The sequence below is a fragment of the Cucurbita pepo genome, chromosome LG09 (genome assembly GCF_002806865.2).
Source record: "Cucurbita pepo subsp. pepo cultivar mu-cu-16 chromosome LG09, ASM280686v2, whole genome shotgun sequence".
In the NCBI taxonomy this organism is placed as follows: Eukaryota; Viridiplantae; Streptophyta; class Magnoliopsida; order Cucurbitales; family Cucurbitaceae; genus Cucurbita; species Cucurbita pepo.
In genome coordinates, this window is record NC_036646.1 from 1,020,268 (window position 1) to 1,036,073 (window position 15,806).

At 38.6% G+C, this 15,806-nt stretch overlaps 4 protein-coding genes across 6 annotated transcripts; 3 read left to right on the top strand and 1 right to left on the bottom strand.

The window, feature by feature from the left end:
* The first annotated feature begins 240 nt into the window (after window positions 1-240).
* On the top strand, window positions 241-5,239 carry LOC111802741. Its single transcript, XM_023687216.1, has 10 exons — window positions 241-646; window positions 1,452-1,543; window positions 1,634-1,741; window positions 1,864-1,946; window positions 2,156-2,289; window positions 3,064-3,113; window positions 3,269-3,361; window positions 4,440-4,531; window positions 4,689-4,795; window positions 4,870-5,239. Exons 1-10 carry the CDS (start codon window positions 395-397, stop codon window positions 4,909-4,911), a joined length of 1,053 nt encoding a protein of 350 aa, XP_023542984.1. The 5' UTR covers window positions 241-394; the 3' UTR covers window positions 4,912-5,239.
* Window positions 5,240-6,908: 1,669 nt separating this feature from the next.
* LOC111801500 (protein FEZ-like) lies at window positions 6,909-8,901 on the top strand. The gene is made up of 3 exons (XM_023685512.1): window positions 6,909-7,263; window positions 7,379-7,680; window positions 8,132-8,901. Exons 1-3 carry the CDS (start codon window positions 7,080-7,082, stop codon window positions 8,735-8,737), a joined length of 1,092 nt encoding a protein of 363 aa, XP_023541280.1. The 5' UTR covers window positions 6,909-7,079; the 3' UTR covers window positions 8,738-8,901.
* Window positions 8,413-14,388, bottom strand: LOC111801499. Of its 3 annotated transcripts, none has more exons than XM_023685508.1 (6): window positions 14,147-14,388; window positions 13,201-14,057; window positions 12,103-12,492; window positions 11,790-12,022; window positions 11,473-11,694; window positions 8,413-8,504 (listed from the first exon to the last, which is right to left on the bottom strand). In XM_023685508.1, exons 1-6 carry the CDS (start codon window positions 14,305-14,307, stop codon window positions 8,496-8,498), a joined length of 1,872 nt encoding a protein of 623 aa, XP_023541276.1. In that variant the 5' UTR covers window positions 14,308-14,388; the 3' UTR covers window positions 8,413-8,495. The 3 variants fall into 3 exon arrangements, with proteins under 3 accessions (XP_023541276.1, XP_023541279.1, XP_023541275.1); XM_023685511.1 differs by lacking the exon at window positions 8,413-8,504 and having other exon boundaries at window positions 11,376-11,580; window positions 11,683-11,694; XM_023685507.1 differs by lacking the exon at window positions 8,413-8,504 and having other exon boundaries at window positions 11,376-11,694.
* LOC111801501 (glutathione S-transferase U10-like) lies at window positions 9,867-11,173 on the top strand. Its single transcript, XM_023685513.1, has 2 exons — window positions 9,867-10,419; window positions 10,672-11,173. Exons 1-2 carry the CDS (start codon window positions 10,093-10,095, stop codon window positions 11,035-11,037), a joined length of 693 nt encoding a protein of 230 aa, XP_023541281.1. The 5' UTR covers window positions 9,867-10,092; the 3' UTR covers window positions 11,038-11,173.
* Window positions 14,389-15,806: the final 1,418 nt, after the last annotated feature.

Consider the following 15,806-nt stretch of genomic DNA (forward strand, 5'->3'; position numbering starts at 1 on the left):
GTTAAGATATAATATCAAAGTGAAATCTCTCCAAATATAATTGACACACCACATTCGATTAAGAGTGAGTTGAGAGATTTGATAGTTACTATCTATGGTATGGGCACTTGGTTTGGGTTTGGGCTTGAGCATTGATCATATTGGTTTGGCCCAATGATTTAAATGGGTTGGAAGGAAATTGATGGGCGATTGAATGGGTTTAGTTCCTCTCACTGAGTTGCCAGTCCACTTACTAGGGCTTGGAAGTTCTGCAAATTATCCCTTTTGATTATTGACCTCTTGAAATTTCTGCTTCTTTTTTGAAATTCGTTGCATTATCCTCTTCGGTAAGAGCGAAAAATTCGAAGCTGGGTGGGACTTCAGTCGACGGATTTGTTATAGAATTAATTAAGTAATGAAGATTTCCTGTTCGACTACCTTCGCAAGTTTAGCTGAATCTTCAATCCATTGTCTTTCTAATCAATGGAAACCGTCGTCTTCTTTGAAATCCACGGTGAAACCAATTCCTAAGATTCTACTCTTTGGTTATCGCAATTTGTCCCTGCGACACCCACCCCGGCGTTCGAATTTCCGGTTCCAAAATGGGTTTCGTCCACTTTGCTTCTTCAATGCTAAAGATGAATCCGGCGGCGATTTTCAGCAAAAGGTGCGCTCTTCTTACTGTAATTCGCCATTAATTTTGGACACACTTGCTGTTGAATTTAGAGAAATGTACTAAATAGCAGAGAATTGAAGTACGTATACTGTGTTGCTGAAAAGAAAACAAAGTATTTGACTGGGCAGAGGATCGTCGGGAGAGAGTCTCACATTGACTAATTAAGGGGAAGACTATGGGTTTATAAATAAGAAATACTATCTTCATTGGTATGAGGCGTTTTGGCGAAACCAAAAGTAAAGTTACGAGAGCTTATGATCAAAGTGGACAATATCGTACTATTGTGGAGAGTCGTGGTTCCTAACATAGTATTAGAGTCATGCCCTTAACTTAGCTATGTCTATAGAATCCTCAAGCGTCGAACAAAGAAGTTGTGAGCCTCAAACGTGTAGTTAAAAGTGACTCAAGTGTCGAACAAATGGTGTACTTTGTTTGAGGGCTCCAGAGAAGGAGTCAAGTCTCTATTAAGGGGAGGTTGTTCGAGGGCTCCATAGGCCTCATGGGAGGCACTATGGTGTACTTTGTTCGAGGGGAGGATTGTTGGGAGAGGAGTCCCACATTGGCTAATTAAGAGAAGATCATAAGTTTATAAATAAGGAATACTATCTCCACGTGTACAAGGCCTTTTTGGGGAAACCAAAAACAAAGTCACGAGAGCTCAAAGTGGACAATATCATGTTATTATAGAGAATCGTGTGGTTCGAGACATTTTGTTTGCAAAATTCTCTGTTGTTGATTTGTTGGAAAAAAGAAAATAGTATGAGTTGGGTTTAAGGCATTTGAAAAATTGTTTCAGGGAAATGGGGCGGGATGGCCTATCTTGAGGCGATGGGAGGTGCCATGGGGATGGCAAACAGTTTCATTAACTTCACTAGCTTGTGGATTGAGGTGACTTTTTTACGACTGTTTTTGCTTTGTTCAAGTGTAATTGCTTTCATAATTAGCAAGAGGAGAAAAAGTTAATGTTTTCCCAGACAGTTTCATTGTGACAGGATTGGTTGAATCTGCTGCCATACCTTATCTTGGTATTCGCATTGAAGAGCTAAGCTTAGACCAGAAGGCTGAAATACTTTTCCTCGACCAAGGGTATGCCTTGATTTTAGATCAAATGTGGTTCTTTCAGATTCAGACATGTTCATAGATTTTGTGATCCTCTTTTTCACAAGAATCCGGAATGACACTTAATTATTTACTGGTTGTTCTGGTAGCATTACGACTGTGGCTGTTCTTGGGATCTTATACAGTATTGCCAACACTTTCCAACCACTTCCTGAAGACTTGTATCGCTATGGTATTCTTAATTACAAGCTATTGCTGATCATTTAATACTGTTGATATGGATTACCCATGATGAGCTATGGTGTCAGAACTCAGAAGAGCCTTTGTTGTGTTTTATACTGCTTAGTGGAAAAATTATACTTCATGTGATTAGTAGTAACTTGGGCAGATCTTTGGTTTATTGATCATGCTCTAACATTTCTGCTGATGGGTATCATTCAGATGTGAGGGACCCTCTGAATCTGCAGAAGGGCTGGCTCTTATGGGCAGGAGTGGGTCTGGCTGGTGCTCTGGCTTCTATTGCAGCGACGGGAGCTGTGTTGTCTTCGTTTAACGGTGGGAGTCCTGAAAGAGAGGTTAGAAACGTTTAAGATCATTTTCATATTTTCCGTTGTCCATTTTAAGCTGGAACTGGAAAGTATATAGCTCTATAGCCCTTTTGTAACCGCCCAAGCCCATCGCTAGTAAATATTGCCCGCTTTGACTTGTTACGTATTACCGTCAGTCTCACGGTTTTAAAACGAGTTTGCTAGGGAGAGGTTTCCACACGATTATAAAGAATGCTTTGTTCCTCTCTCCAACCGATGTGGGATCCTCCCAATCCATCCCCCTTCGGGACCCAGCGTCCTAGTTGACGCTCGTTTCCCTCTCCAATCAATGTGCCAACGAGGAGGCTGAGTCCTGAAGCGGGGTGAACACTAGGCGGTGCCAGCGAGGTCGTTGGGCCCTGAAGTGGGTAGATTGGGGGGATCCCTCATCGATTGAGAGGGGAACGAAGCATTTTTTATAAGGGTGTGGAAACCTCTCCCTAGCAGACACATTTTAAAACCTTGAGGGGAAGCCCAAAAAGGAAAGCTCCAAAGAGGACAATATTTGCTAGCGGTGGGCTTGGGCTGTTACACCTTTGTTGTTTTTGCCTACTTGACAGCTTCAAGGCGAGTTTTGATCAATCAAGTTTTCCTTTGGATCGAAGAGAGAAGCGTTCTTGTGTGCTCACATGGGATTGTTTACTATGTTTATGAGTCTGAATGAACTTGGTTTCACTATTTTGAAATTATTATTGTCGTTATGGGTTATGTCAAATCTTGCAGAGCACAGACTCTCAAATTTTCTTTTCATTTTGGTTTCAGACAGACGCTCTAGTACGCTTGCTTCCACTAATAGGATCTTCCAGCATCAGGTAGTTCACGGGAGGTTGCATCAATTTTGCATATACTCTGGCTTTCAATGTGTCTAATGTTCTCTAAGGCTCATCGTTTTGGTGTCCAAGTTACTAAGACCAACGATTAATTTAGAAACAAGCAAGTAAAGCCAGCATATATGTTTTCATTTCAGCACTGCTTGTCTAGTGGGAATCGCAGGTGTTCTTGCTCCAGTTCTTGAAGAGACTGTGTTCCGGGGATTTTTTATGGTGTCTCTTACTAAGTGGTATGGTCTTTACTTCCTTAATTAAGTTGAGTTTTTCTTATGATATTGGCCATTAAATGATTTAACTGAGAACATGAATTCAACTGTTGGGAAAACACTTGCTGTTTACAGAGTAAATAGAGAATCTATACATTTTTAGGCCCATTTAGCCATAGAAAAGTGAAATAATAGTGCTGCCTCTGAGACATGCTTTGAGATACTGGTAAAAAAAAATGTCTGGAAGCATAGAATTGGGTGATTGTTAATGATACGAAATCGCGAAACAATCATAATATCGTCTTATAAAGCTGCATGCACGAGGGAAAGGATGAGATGCTCTTAGGCGAGGGTTGGAAAGTTCTGAACTAATTAATGGCTGCTGTACTGATTTATAGACTTATCTTGTGAGATTCTACATCGGTTGGGGAGGATAATGAAATATTCTTTATAAGCGTGTGGAAACCTCTTCCTGGCAGATGCGTTTAAACTTTGAGGGAAAGTCTGAAAGGGAAAATCCAAAGAGGACAATATCTGCTAGCGGTAGGCTTTGGCGGTTACAAATGACATCAAAGCCAGACACCGGATGATGTGCCAATGAGGAGGCTGAGCCCCAAAGGGCGGTGGATTGGGGGTCCCACATCGATTGGAGAAGGGAACGAGTGCCAGTGAGAACGCTGGCCCCTGAAGGAGAGGTGGATTGTGAGATCCCACATCGGTTGGGGAGGAGAACAAAACATTCTTTATAGAGAACAAAGCATTCTTTATAGGGTGTGGAAACCTCTCCCTAGCACACGTGTTTTATAAACCTTGAAGGGAAAGCTCAAAGAGGACAATATCTACCAGCGGTGGGCTTAGGCTGTTACATAACTAACCTTGGTGATACGAGAAGCAAGACTGACCAAAATTTGATGAAAGTGACTGTTAAGGAACGACGTGTTGGCGAGTTCGTTAAATTAAGTTGTTTCGGTTGAATATCATCATTTTATCTACTAATTTATGAGATTATGTTAACATCATTGTCCAAGTCCTTTGATTGTGTTACCATTTATATATGATGAACTAGTATGTTTATCCTTATCACTTCTCCTCATTCCTCCAGGGTTCCTACGCCCGTTGCCATTCTAATCAGCGCAGCTGTATTTGCCCTTGCACATCTCACTCCTGGCGAGTTTCCTCAGCTCTTTGTACTTGGTAATCTCAATCACCTGCAAATTCTCTTGAAACTCTCCTTTTACCATTTCTATAGTCCTTCTAGAGCAACACGTTAAGCTATAAACCCGTCAATAATAACAAAGCCGAAGTTATTTCAAGTTTTTCATACGTTTCCTCGTGTCGAAAACTCACGTAGGAACTGCTCTCGGACTTTCGTATGCTCAAACTCGCAACCTCTTAACCCCCATCACCATACATGCTTTGTGGAACTCAGGCGTCATTTTGCTCCTCACCTTCCTTGCGGTGAGTGAAATCTTATACTCCAAATTCAGACCACAAAAGGTACTGAGCTAACCCTTCTTTTCGTTTGCATATAGCTCCAAGGCTACGATATCAAGGAATTGCTGCAGACAACATAGTCGAACCTGTGGTTTCTTGTGCTAAAAACTCAGAATCTGTGCCGGAGAATAGGCTGTTAAAAGCTACATTTTTAGCAGTAAACTAGTTGATAAAATGAGCTTATTATAGCTGTTTATCACTGCTTTTTCCACTATGTTTTTGGCCAGATTCTTAGAAACACTGCCTTTTCCACTATGTTTTTGGCCAGATTCTTAGAAACATCAGAGCTGTTGGTGTAATTAGGATAATATAAGAACAGACCATAATGTAATTTCCTAAGTGTGATTAAGCGTATTAATTATGTAATAAAAAGAGGCATGGAAGGCTGTGCATTGTAATTAAAATAAAGTGTGTTGCACGCTTGACAATGGCAAGTTAGCTCAAAGGTCAAGAACAAGGACAAAAAGGGTTCCAACTGAGGGCTACATTTTTGGGAGTTTCACTGAATTTCATTTCACCTTCTCCCCAAAATAATATATTTTAATATTTTTCCAAAAACCCTAAAAGCTTCAACGCTGAAAGTGAGGTTTTTTTTTTTTTCTTTTTTTCTTGTTAGAAATTATGAATCTGTCCGATGGTACAATATTATCTACTTCGAGCATAAACTCATATAACTTTGAGGCCTCTTTTGAAGCTCTCGAACAACCTTCTCTTAATCGAGGCTCGATTTCATCTCCAGAGCCCTTGAACAAAGGGTTAGAGTTGTGTTTTTTTTGTTAGGAATCATGAATCTCCACGATGATATTATATTAAGTCTCCCCTTAATTGAGGCTCAACTCCTTCTCTGGAATCATGAATATCTTAATGGTATGATATTATCAACTTTGAGCATAAACTCTCAGAATAACCTCCTCTTAATTGAGGCTCGACTTCTTCTCTAGAGCCTATAAGCTCTCAGAATAGCCTCCCCTTAATTGATGCTCGACTCCTTCTCTAGAACCCATAAGCTTTCAAAATAGTCTCCCCTTAATTGATGCTCGACTCCTTCTCTAGAGCCCTCAAACAAAGCATTCTTTGTTCTGGGTAAGATAAGAGTATAACTCTAGTACCATATTAGAAATCACGAATCTCCACAATAATATAACATTGTCCACTTTGAGCAATAACTCTCGTAACTTTACTCTTGGTTTCTTCAAAGGCCCGTATTATTAGAGATAATGTTTCTTACTTATAAACACATGATATTCCTCTTAATTAGCCAACTTGGTACTACTAATAATCCTAACGTTTTTAGGGAGTAAGATTACCATAAATGGGTCAAAACTCGAAGGTTGACCCATTTAAAGAAATACCCATTTTACCCTTTTGGAAATTACACAAATTTCAAACTTTTGGCTTCTTGTAAAATCTTAAAATATTGGTTTAAATTCTGACAAAGGCAGTGGAATAGAAACTGTGGGAATGGAATAGAAGCTGAATTTTGGGACTCCGAGGAACTCATAACTCATAGCTCATACAAAAAATCAATAAACTTCATAATTAATCAACTTCATTAACATATATTTAAAGCATAGAGTATCGAAAATCGTGTTTAGCTCCATGTTTCCATGTCTTGATTTCAAATACTAATCCTTTTTTAATTAAGTGTTCTTCGAAAAACTCCAATCTTCATTGCCTAATTTAATACTAACACACCTAAAACTCCACAAAATTAATCCCAAAAACTCACTTAATCCAAAACGAATCCAAGAAATTTCCCCTCTCTCTCAAATCTCCAGATTCCCCCATTTCCATAATCACAAAATTCACCAAATTAAACGTAAATTTCCAATAAAGTTACACTAAAAATTTCATAAATTAGGTAATTATGCTAAAGTTTAAGTTTTTATCATATGGGTTCTTAAAAAGTTGCTTCCTTTTTGAAGTTTATGAACATATAAATGAGTGATTGATAAGGTTAAGACCTTCTAGGGTTTTCTTGGTATGTGTTCTTTAATTTGTTGCTATTGAAAAAAGGGCTTCTTTAATACCCACCAGAAATAGCGGCTGATCCCTCGGAGGCAAACCCCTTGAAAGGAAGCATATATTGCCTTCAATTCAACTCAACTTTCACACACTCTCTCTGCTAAAGCTTTAATTTTTCTCTTTTTGTTGTTCTTCATTTCTTTGTTGCTTTCACTCTCAAACTCTTTTTAGGGTTTCTTAGTTACAAAGCAAGGTGATCACTTTAGGGTTTTGTTATATATTAATGGAGGAGAGACATGATCATGGTGAAAATATAGAGGAACTAATGCTGCCAGGGTTTCGTTTTCATCCAACCGATGAAGAACTTGTTGGGTTTTACCTTAAAAGAAAGATTCAACAAAGGCCTCTTCTTATTGAACTCATCAAACAAATTGATATCTACAAATATGATCCATGGGATCTTCCAAGTAAGAAACTTTCTTCATTTTTATTCATTTTTGTTGTTGAAAGTGATGATATTCCTTGTTTTGAATCTAATTTTTGGTGTGTTTTTTTTTTTTGTGTTTTGTGTTTGTGTTTTAGAGCTGGCTGGTAGTGGAGAAAAGGAGTGGTATTTCTACTGTCCTAGAGATAGAAAATATAGGAACAGTGCGAGGCCTAACCGTGTCACTGGAGCTGGGTTTTGGAAGGCCACTGGCACTGATCGCCCAATTTACTCATCTGATGGCAATAAGTGCATTGGGTTGAAGAAATCGCTTGTTTTCTATAAGGGAAGAGCTGCTAAAGGTGTTAAAACTGACTGGATGATGCATGAGTTTCGTCTCCCTTCTATCACTGATCCAGCTCCAACTAAGCGATTTGTTCATAAGACCCTTCTTGCAAATGTAATGCATCTAAACCCTTCTATTTTCTTTTAGTTCAAACATGGAGTGGAGAGGTTTCGATAACTTTTATGCAGCTAGATTCAAGTTCACCGCTAGTAGATATCGTCCTCTGAGCTTCTCCTCAAGGTTTTAAAATGCATCCGCTAGGGAGAGATTTCTACACCCTTATGCTTCGTTCCTCTCTTCAACCAATATAGGATCTCACAATTCGTGTGCCAGCGAGGACGCCAGGTCCTCACGGGTGGTAGATTGTGAGATCCAACATCGGTTGGAAAGGGAAACGAATCATTCCTTATAAGAGTGTGGAAACCTCTCCCTAATAGACGCGTCTTAAAATCTTGAGAAAAGCCGAAAGGAAAAGTCTAAAGAAGACAATATCTACTAGTGGTGGGCTTGGACTGTACAGTTATCTATGTAATTATTCTAAAAGATTACAAAATGGGGGATGCAGGATTCATGGGCAATATGCAGAATATTCAAAAAGACCAACTCCACAGCTCAAAGAGCTCTCACTCTCTCTTCAAACCCACCATTATCTGATGATATCCCAAAAGCTAATGACACATTTTTCCCCACAAAAACCCCATTTCCCTCATATGAAACCCACCAACCTTCCATTTCCAACGCTTACCCTTGTGACTTTGTGGCCTCATGTAAGCCATTCAACACTCAAACAACCAGCAGACTCTCCCATCTTCCCATTTTAACTGAAGCACCCAACACCACAGAAGAACCAGCTGAAACATGCAGAGTGGACCTTTCTTCTATTTTGCTAAACATGTCATCATCAGTGCTTGGAGATTTTGGCATCAAGCCTACTGACCCTATAGAAATGCATGCACAACAGCAGTTTATAAGCAACAATCCACAAATTATGACACATGAGATGCATGCAGCTGGTGAGCAATTTGGGGCCATAAGATCCACTGCAGGGTATCCTTTGAGTTTTCCTTTGAGTATAAGTGATTTGGTGAAGTCAAATTTGATTTGGGACTCTTCTTCTTCATGCCCTAGTGAAGTTTCAACAAGTTTATCTACATCTAATTGCTACACTTGATGGATTAGAGCTAAGTAGAAAGTTTAAAGTGCTTTTTCTTAGGTGCTTAATTATGTAGTTTAGCTAGAGATATGGGAAGTTTTTGTAACTTATTATTAGTGTTCTTATAAGAACTTACATGGGCTGTGTGTGGAAGTAAGCTATCTACACCAAGTTGATGAGTATAACCCGAGTTGTTTTCTATCTAATCACATGCACACACCAATTACGAGTAAGTTCAATAGAATGGAATCTTCACTTGATCATAACTCAATATTCGAGAAAAAAGCTAAGGGTTGGACTTCTAAGGACTAACATGTGCAAATTTGAGAACTTAAAGGTTAGAAATGAAAGAGAAGAAGATAATTGCAAGTACCATAGAATAAATAGATTTAAGTTTAAAAAATTCTCTGTCTCTATCCATGACATGTGTAGGTAACTTCAGAACGTAAATGATTATTTTAGTGATCTCTTTGAATTCAAATAAAAACCATGACTTTTTGTGATAGTTCAAGCCTACCGCTAGCTGATATTGTTCTGTTTGGGTATTAGGGAGAAGTTTTCACACAATTATAAAGAATGTTTCGTTCCCCTCTCCAACGGATGTGGGATCTCACAATCCACCCCCTTTGAGGGGCCCAACGTCCTCGCTAGCACATCGTTTGATGTCTGGCTCTAATACTATTTGTAATAGCCCAAGCCCACCGCTAGCATATATTGTCCTCTTTGAGTTTTTCCTTCAAGGGCTTCCGCTCAAGGTTTTAAAACGCATATACTAGGAGAGATTTCCACACCCTTATAAGGAATGCTTCGTTCCCCTCTCCAACCGATGTGGGATCTCACAATCCACTCTCATTGGGAGCTAGCTCCTCACTGGCACACCACTCGGTGTCTGGCTATGATACTGTTTGTAACAGTCCAAGCCCACCGCTAACAGATATTGTCCTCTTTGAGTTTTCCCTTCAAGGGCTTCCTCTATAGGTCTTAAAACGCGTTTATTAGGGAGAGGTTTCCACACCCTTATAAGGAATGCTTCATTCTTCTCTTCAATAGACGTGGGATCTCACACTTTCCTACTCATTATTTTCTCTTGATCAATCTTATTCTATTTGGCACAGAAAGGTCTCTGATCAAATATTCAACATTTTTCTTGTTTATAATGCTTTAATGTCAAAAACTAAGATGGTGGGAATCATTCTAAAATCTTATTTTCAGATAGCAACTCTATTTGTTCAAGGCATACTTATTATACTAACTTATATGAGTTTGAATAAATGGATATATTGACTCACCTAACATCTTAGACCAAATAAGATAATCTCACTCATGAACTTATATAACCCTTCTCCAAACATCAGCCATATACACACAGAGAGATGGAAGCTGGGAAGCAAAGTGATGTGGTGTTGTTTGGAACGTGGTATAGCTCATACTGCACCAGGATTATTCTAGCACTCAAAATGAAAGGCATAAACTTTGAGTATGTGGAAGAAGATTTAGCAAACAAGAGTGAATTGCTTATCAACTTCAATCCAGTTCATCAGAAAGTCCCTGTGCTCATCCATAAGGGAAAGCCAATTGCAGAGTCCTTTGTCATTCTTGAATACATAGAAGAGCATTGGAATCACCGTCCCAAAATTCTTCCTGAAGACCCTTATGAAAGATCCAAAGTTCGTTTCTGGGCTCAATTCTATGACCAAAAGGTTTGCACCAAATACTCCTAATTTCAATCTCTCTTTTTTTCCTTTTTTTTTTTTTTCGGTATATTCTAACAGCCCAAGCCCACCGTTAGTAGATATTGTCCGCTTTAGCCTGTTACGCATCGCCGTTAGCCTCACAAATTTAAAACACGTCTGCTAGGGAGAAGTTTCCACACCCTTATAAAAAATGCTTCGTTCCTCGGGTCTCTCGATCATTTTCTAGTCTTTGATAAATGCTCTGTTTATGATATTCAGATCATTTTAGGCACCTTGCCAATCTTCAAGTCCAAAGGAGAAGAAAGAGAGGCAGCTTGTGAGGAGCTATCAAAACTGATAAGGGTATTTGAAGAAGGAATGAAGAAAGATTTTCCACGAAAATTTCCCTTTTATGACGGAAAAAACTTGGGACTTCTTGATATAGTTGTGGGGCCTAATGCCTGCAACTATTTGGCACTGCGTGAGATTCTTGGAGATGTAATTGGCTCAAAAAGAAACCCTGATTTTCTCTCATGGGTGGATGCTTTGAAGGACCATCCTCTGATTAAGGAAACTCTTCCTCCTCACCATAAAATGGTTCAGAAGCTGAAAGAGAAGATCCCTCAAAAGCCTAAAGATCACTGAACCACCACCATGAACGAGCTGAAGGAATAATAATACAGTTCATGACTTCACGACCAATAAGGGATGATAAATGCATGAACAAAGATACGTGTGGCAATGTGTTTGTGTTCATAAATAAAGGATTCGTTTTCTCTTTCAGTGAAATATATGGAGGAAGAGAGTTTGCAGTTGCTTTTTATAGGGAATATTTGGTTTCTCATTCTAGAAAGGGTTATATCGTGAGATCCCACGAAATATTCTTTATAAGGATGTGGAAAATCTCCCCCAACCGATGCGTTTTAAAACCGTAAAGCTGACGGCGATACATAATAGGTTAAAACGGATCCTAACCTCTAGTGTGGTGTTATACATATCTTGTAACTTTACTTAAATGTGAATAAAAATTGAGATATAGTGTCAAAAGGGAAAAAGCAGAAGGGAGGGTTCCAAGTGAACCTGTCTGTTTATAAACGTAAGATGATCAAGCTTTTGGCTGCACCATAATAATTGGTTGACTGTCAATTTTCCCATTCTCAGCACTCTTGAAATCAATTTCAGGTCAACCTGCGCAATGAGAAGCATTAATGAATAACTCAGTCCAGCTTCCTCTTGCTTTCCCAGCTTATCTAAAGAACATCTCTTGTTTCTGCTCAGAAGATCTTTCACCTTTCTCTCTGACTGTATCACCAGAAAACATGGTTTTTTTTAGGTATAAGCTGACAGAAAGCCATTTCTATGTTATTGAGGAATAATATTGGTAAGCACATGCATACCTTCTGAAAGTGATCTTGTACGTTGACCAACAAAAGCTGTGGATTTTCTGAATTTTGGAGTTCAATCTGATGCTTTCTGTTGCATTTCAGGATGTTCTTGGCATCATCTTTATCAGAAACAAGAAATTCATAGAAAACCCACATTGATTTCTCTATGATTTCTGCTAAAAAGTTACTGGAAAAGTCATAATCATCTTCCCACTCTCTTCCTTCAGCTTCTGCAGAATCATCATCTGAGTAACAATTACATCGATTTATCATCATCTGAACCACCAAAGCACTCAAAATTTGCAAAATGTGATGCATATTCTACCTATGATGGGTGGGACTTGCAAAAGACTACGAAATACACAGCGGTTCTGGACATAGTTGTTAACTCTGTTGCCCTGAAGACTTTCTCCCTCCATGAATCTTTTCAGCATAACTTGAAAAAGTTGGAACTCACTAGCAACTTGATTATACTGACGAATACCTTGAGAGTCATATCGTTGCAGCTCAAGGGATTTCCTAAGCTGCCATTGCAGCATTTCCCAGGAAAGACAAACTTGTCCTACATACACCATTTCTATGTCCCTTAGTAAATCTCCTAAGAAAACAAGTACTGGGTCAGCTCCCAGCCTCCGTGCTTTTCCCAACCATAGCTGTGAGCTCTGTGAGTTCTGTGCTGAAACTGATTGCAGCGGATATTTCAGATGCTGCAAACCTACAGAATTGAATCAATTGCTACGTTAAAAGCACCAAATAGACTAAACTATGTTGAGAATTATTGGGTGAGAGTCCTCGTTGGCTAGTTTAGGGAATGATCATAGGTTTATAAGTAAGGGATACATCTCCGTACGAGACTTTTTGGGGAAGCCCAAAGCAAAATCACGAGAGTTTATGCTTAAAGTGGACAATATCATACCATTGTGGAGATCCAAGATTCCTAACATGGTATTAGAGTCATGCCCTTAACTTAGCCATGTCAATAGAATCCTCAAATGTCGAACAAAGAAGTTGTGAGCCTCAAAGGTGTAGTCAAAAGTGACTCAAGTGTCGAACAAATGGTGTACTTTGTTCGAAGACTCCAGAAAAAGGAGTTGAGGCTCGATTGAGGGGAGGCTGTTCGAGGGCTCCATAGGCCTTGAGGGAGACTCTATATTGTACTTTGCTCGAGGGGAGGATTGTTGGGAGAGAGTCCCACGTTGACTAATTTAGGGAATGATCATAGATTTATAAGTAAGGAATATATCTCCATTGGTACAAGGCTTTTTGGAGAAGCCTAAAGCAAAGTCACAAGAGTTTATGCTCAAAGTGGACAATATCATACCATTGTGGAGATCCGTGATTCCTAACAAAATATACTGAGTAGAACGACCTTACAAAAAGGTAAGTGTTTCGACTTCTTCATGATACGTAGATGAGTACCCACCAATGACATGCATAATCTGATTGTTTAAGATATCAAGTTTCCACATTTTCTCCGCATAAATCCTGTAGACCTTTTGTATCTCTCCCATTACTTCTTCATACTTGAACTTTTCATTAATTGCTTCAGCTGTCTCAGTATCCTCTTCAAAAATTGTTGGAAGCCCTCCAGTTCTTGCATTTCTCAGCTCCATTTCTAGCTGCTTTACTATATCCTGGTGATCTGGTAGATAGTTTAGTTCATACCTGCGATCATAATTTAACATGGAGGGATTCTCCTGCAAACTTGCTTCAGTTGATTCCTCCAAAACATTGACAGATTCTTTCTCTTTCTCAAAATTGTTGAAAGAGTCAAGTCGCTTGATTTCTTTGCAAGATGAATCATCAACTTGATCATGATTGGTCTTTGGGGAGCCACTGGTTGATTCCTCTGCAGATTCTGAATCAGACGGATCGGGATAATCTTCCCAAAGAACTTGAACTTCTGGTTCAGGCAATACATCAAACACATTGGAAGCATCATTTTCTGAGTAAACATCAAGAATTGTGTTAGTACTTTTCAAGCCATCAGAATTTACTCCCTTAGAAACTATATCCAAGGCAGTGGATTGAACGTAAGAAAGAGTACAATCAACATTATCCATGTCAAGTTCTTTAATCCCGCAAGTAAACTCAGAATCTCCCATTTTCAAAGACGAAATAGTTTCCATAGAAACAGAGCAAAAAACAGAGCTCCTAGTTTTCCCATTGTCTTCACCATCCATTTCCATTTCACCACTCTCCTTCTCCCGAAATTCAGAATGTTCTGAATCGACTCCACCATTTTCCATAAGCTCACTTCTTTGAACATCGTTACGAAATCTTTAGAGAAACAAAAACAGAGAGAAGAACGAATTAAGAACATCAGAAAGATAAAATGCACATCATCGGATATCTAAATGAAAGCAAACCTGAAAACGTATCGATGAACGAATCGGAAGGCAGACAAGAAGTAGGTGTGAAGAAAAATCCTGAAGGGGAGGAGGACCGGCAACATATTGCAGTGAGGAATAGTCTTGAATAATACGAAATGAAGAAGGGGATTAAACTGAGTAAGTTTGGTTGAAGCCATGAAAATGGAATTAAGGTGATCAATGGAGGTTTGTGTTGATTAAAAGCGAAGGTAAAGCGACAGAGAAACGGAGATGGAGACGGCGGCTCTAATCTTCTCAACAGAATTGCAGGGAAGACGATGGACGTTTTACTTGTAGATGGCGAAATTGTAAATTAATTGAAAACTTCAAATTTAATCTCTTAATAAAAAGAATTTTGTATGAGGACTTTTTCGTAAATTCATCAAATTAAAAGAAACTCGTACATCAAATATTCATACGAGATTGAGGGGAGCTGCTACTCTAGAAAGAATGTTTTTATGTGATACTAATGCCTTGTGGTTGTCAGGTTGTCTTAATCCGTACCGTGTCTTCTGTTTCTCTGTCTCGAACGGGAGCTACTACTTTAGAAATAATGTTTTTATGTGATACTAATGTCTTGTGGTTGCTCGGTTGTCTTGCATCGTGTCTTCTGTTTCTCTGTCTCGAACGAGAGCTGCTACTCTAGAAAGAATATTTTTATGTGATGATACTCATGTCTTGTGGTTGTCAGGTTGTCTTAATCCGTACCGTGTCTTCTGTTTCTCTGTCTCGAACGGGAGCTACTACTTTAGAAAGAATGTTTTTATGTGATACTAATGCCTTGTGGTTGCCAGGTTGTCTTGCATCCTATCTTCTGTTTCTCTGTCTCGAACGGGAGCTGCTACTCTAGAAAGAATGTTTTTATGTGATACTAATGTCTTGTGGTTGTCAGGTTGTCTTGCACCGTGTCTTTTGTTCCTTGTCTCAAATGGGAGCTGCTACTTTAGAAAGAATGTTTTTATGTGATACTAATGTCTTGAGGTTGTCAGGTTGTCTTGTACTGTATCTTCTGTTCTCTGTCTCGAACGAGAGCTGCTACTCTAGAAAGAATATTTTTATGTGATGATACTCATGTCGTGTGGTTGTCAGGTTGTCTTGCACCATGTCTTCTATTTCTCTGTCCCGAACCGGAGCTGCTACTCTAGAAAGAATGTTTTTATGTAATACTAATGATTAAAAAAAAAAACTATCTTTGTAGTTCGAGAATGTTTTCGTTTATGCTCCAATTTATTTTCTAGATACTCCAAGAATCTGTCTCGAGTCATAAATAGAGTGAAATCACCTTTTCGATTCTTTTCCGGTCAACTACTTATAATTACAATTATTCTTGAAATTACAACCAATATCCTTTATTTATTTAACAAAATAAGAGAGAAATTAAATTATAGATTGATAATATGACATGATATTGGACCTACAATATAAGTTTTTTAATAAATAAAATTTCCATAATTTTATTTTTTAGTTGGCCAAAGTGAATAATTTAAAGATTTTAAAAGCTTCATATCTTATATTAAATAAAGTGGAAGAAAATAAAAATTCAGATTCATTGAACGTAATTGCCTCAAAAAAATATAATAAAGCAAGTCAACTCGGAAACTCTAGAAAACGTTATTGTAACAACAATTTATTTTATACCTAAGTGTGAAAATTAACA

What these genes read in the sequence shown, in the direction of transcription:
- LOC111801501 (XM_023685513.1), top strand. Translation starts at nt 10,093, where the DNA reads ATGGAAGCTGGGAAGCAAAGTGATGTGGTGTTGTTTGGAACGTGGTAT. An exon ending in CTCAATTCTATGACCAAAAG is followed by an intron (nt 10,420 to 10,671) that starts GTTTGCACCAAA and finishes TATGATATTCAG; the next exon opens with ATCATTTTAGGCACCTTGCC.
- LOC111802741 (XM_023687216.1), top strand. Translation starts at nt 395, where the DNA reads ATGAAGATTTCCTGTTCGACTACCTTCGCAAGTTTAGCTGAATCTTCA. An exon ending in ATACTTTTCCTCGACCAAGG is followed by an intron (nt 1,742 to 1,863) that starts GTATGCCTTGAT and finishes TTGTTCTGGTAG; the next exon opens with CATTACGACTGTGGCTGTTC. An exon ending in TCCTCAGCTCTTTGTACTTG is followed by an intron (nt 4,532 to 4,688) that starts GTAATCTCAATC and finishes AAACTCACGTAG; the next exon opens with GAACTGCTCTCGGACTTTCG.
- LOC111801500 (XM_023685512.1), top strand. Translation starts at nt 7,080, where the DNA reads ATGGAGGAGAGACATGATCATGGTGAAAATATAGAGGAACTAATGCTG. An exon ending in TGATCCATGGGATCTTCCAA is followed by an intron (nt 7,264 to 7,378) that starts GTAAGAAACTTT and finishes TTTGTGTTTTAG; the next exon opens with AGCTGGCTGGTAGTGGAGAA. An exon ending in ATAAGACCCTTCTTGCAAAT is followed by an intron (nt 7,681 to 8,131) that starts GTAATGCATCTA and finishes TGGGGGATGCAG; the next exon opens with GATTCATGGGCAATATGCAG.
- LOC111801499 (XM_023685507.1), bottom strand. Translation starts at nt 14,307, where the DNA reads ATGGCTTCAACCAAACTTACTCAGTTTAATCCCCTTCTTCATTTCGTA. An exon ending in GTTCATCGATACGTTTTCAG is followed by an intron (nt 14,058 to 14,146) that starts GTTTGCTTTCAT and finishes GTTTCTCTAAAG; the next exon opens with ATTTCGTAACGATGTTCAAA. An exon ending in TCAGATTATGCATGTCATTG is followed by an intron (nt 12,493 to 13,200) that starts GTGGGTACTCAT and finishes TCAATTCTGTAG; the next exon opens with GTTTGCAGCATCTGAAATAT.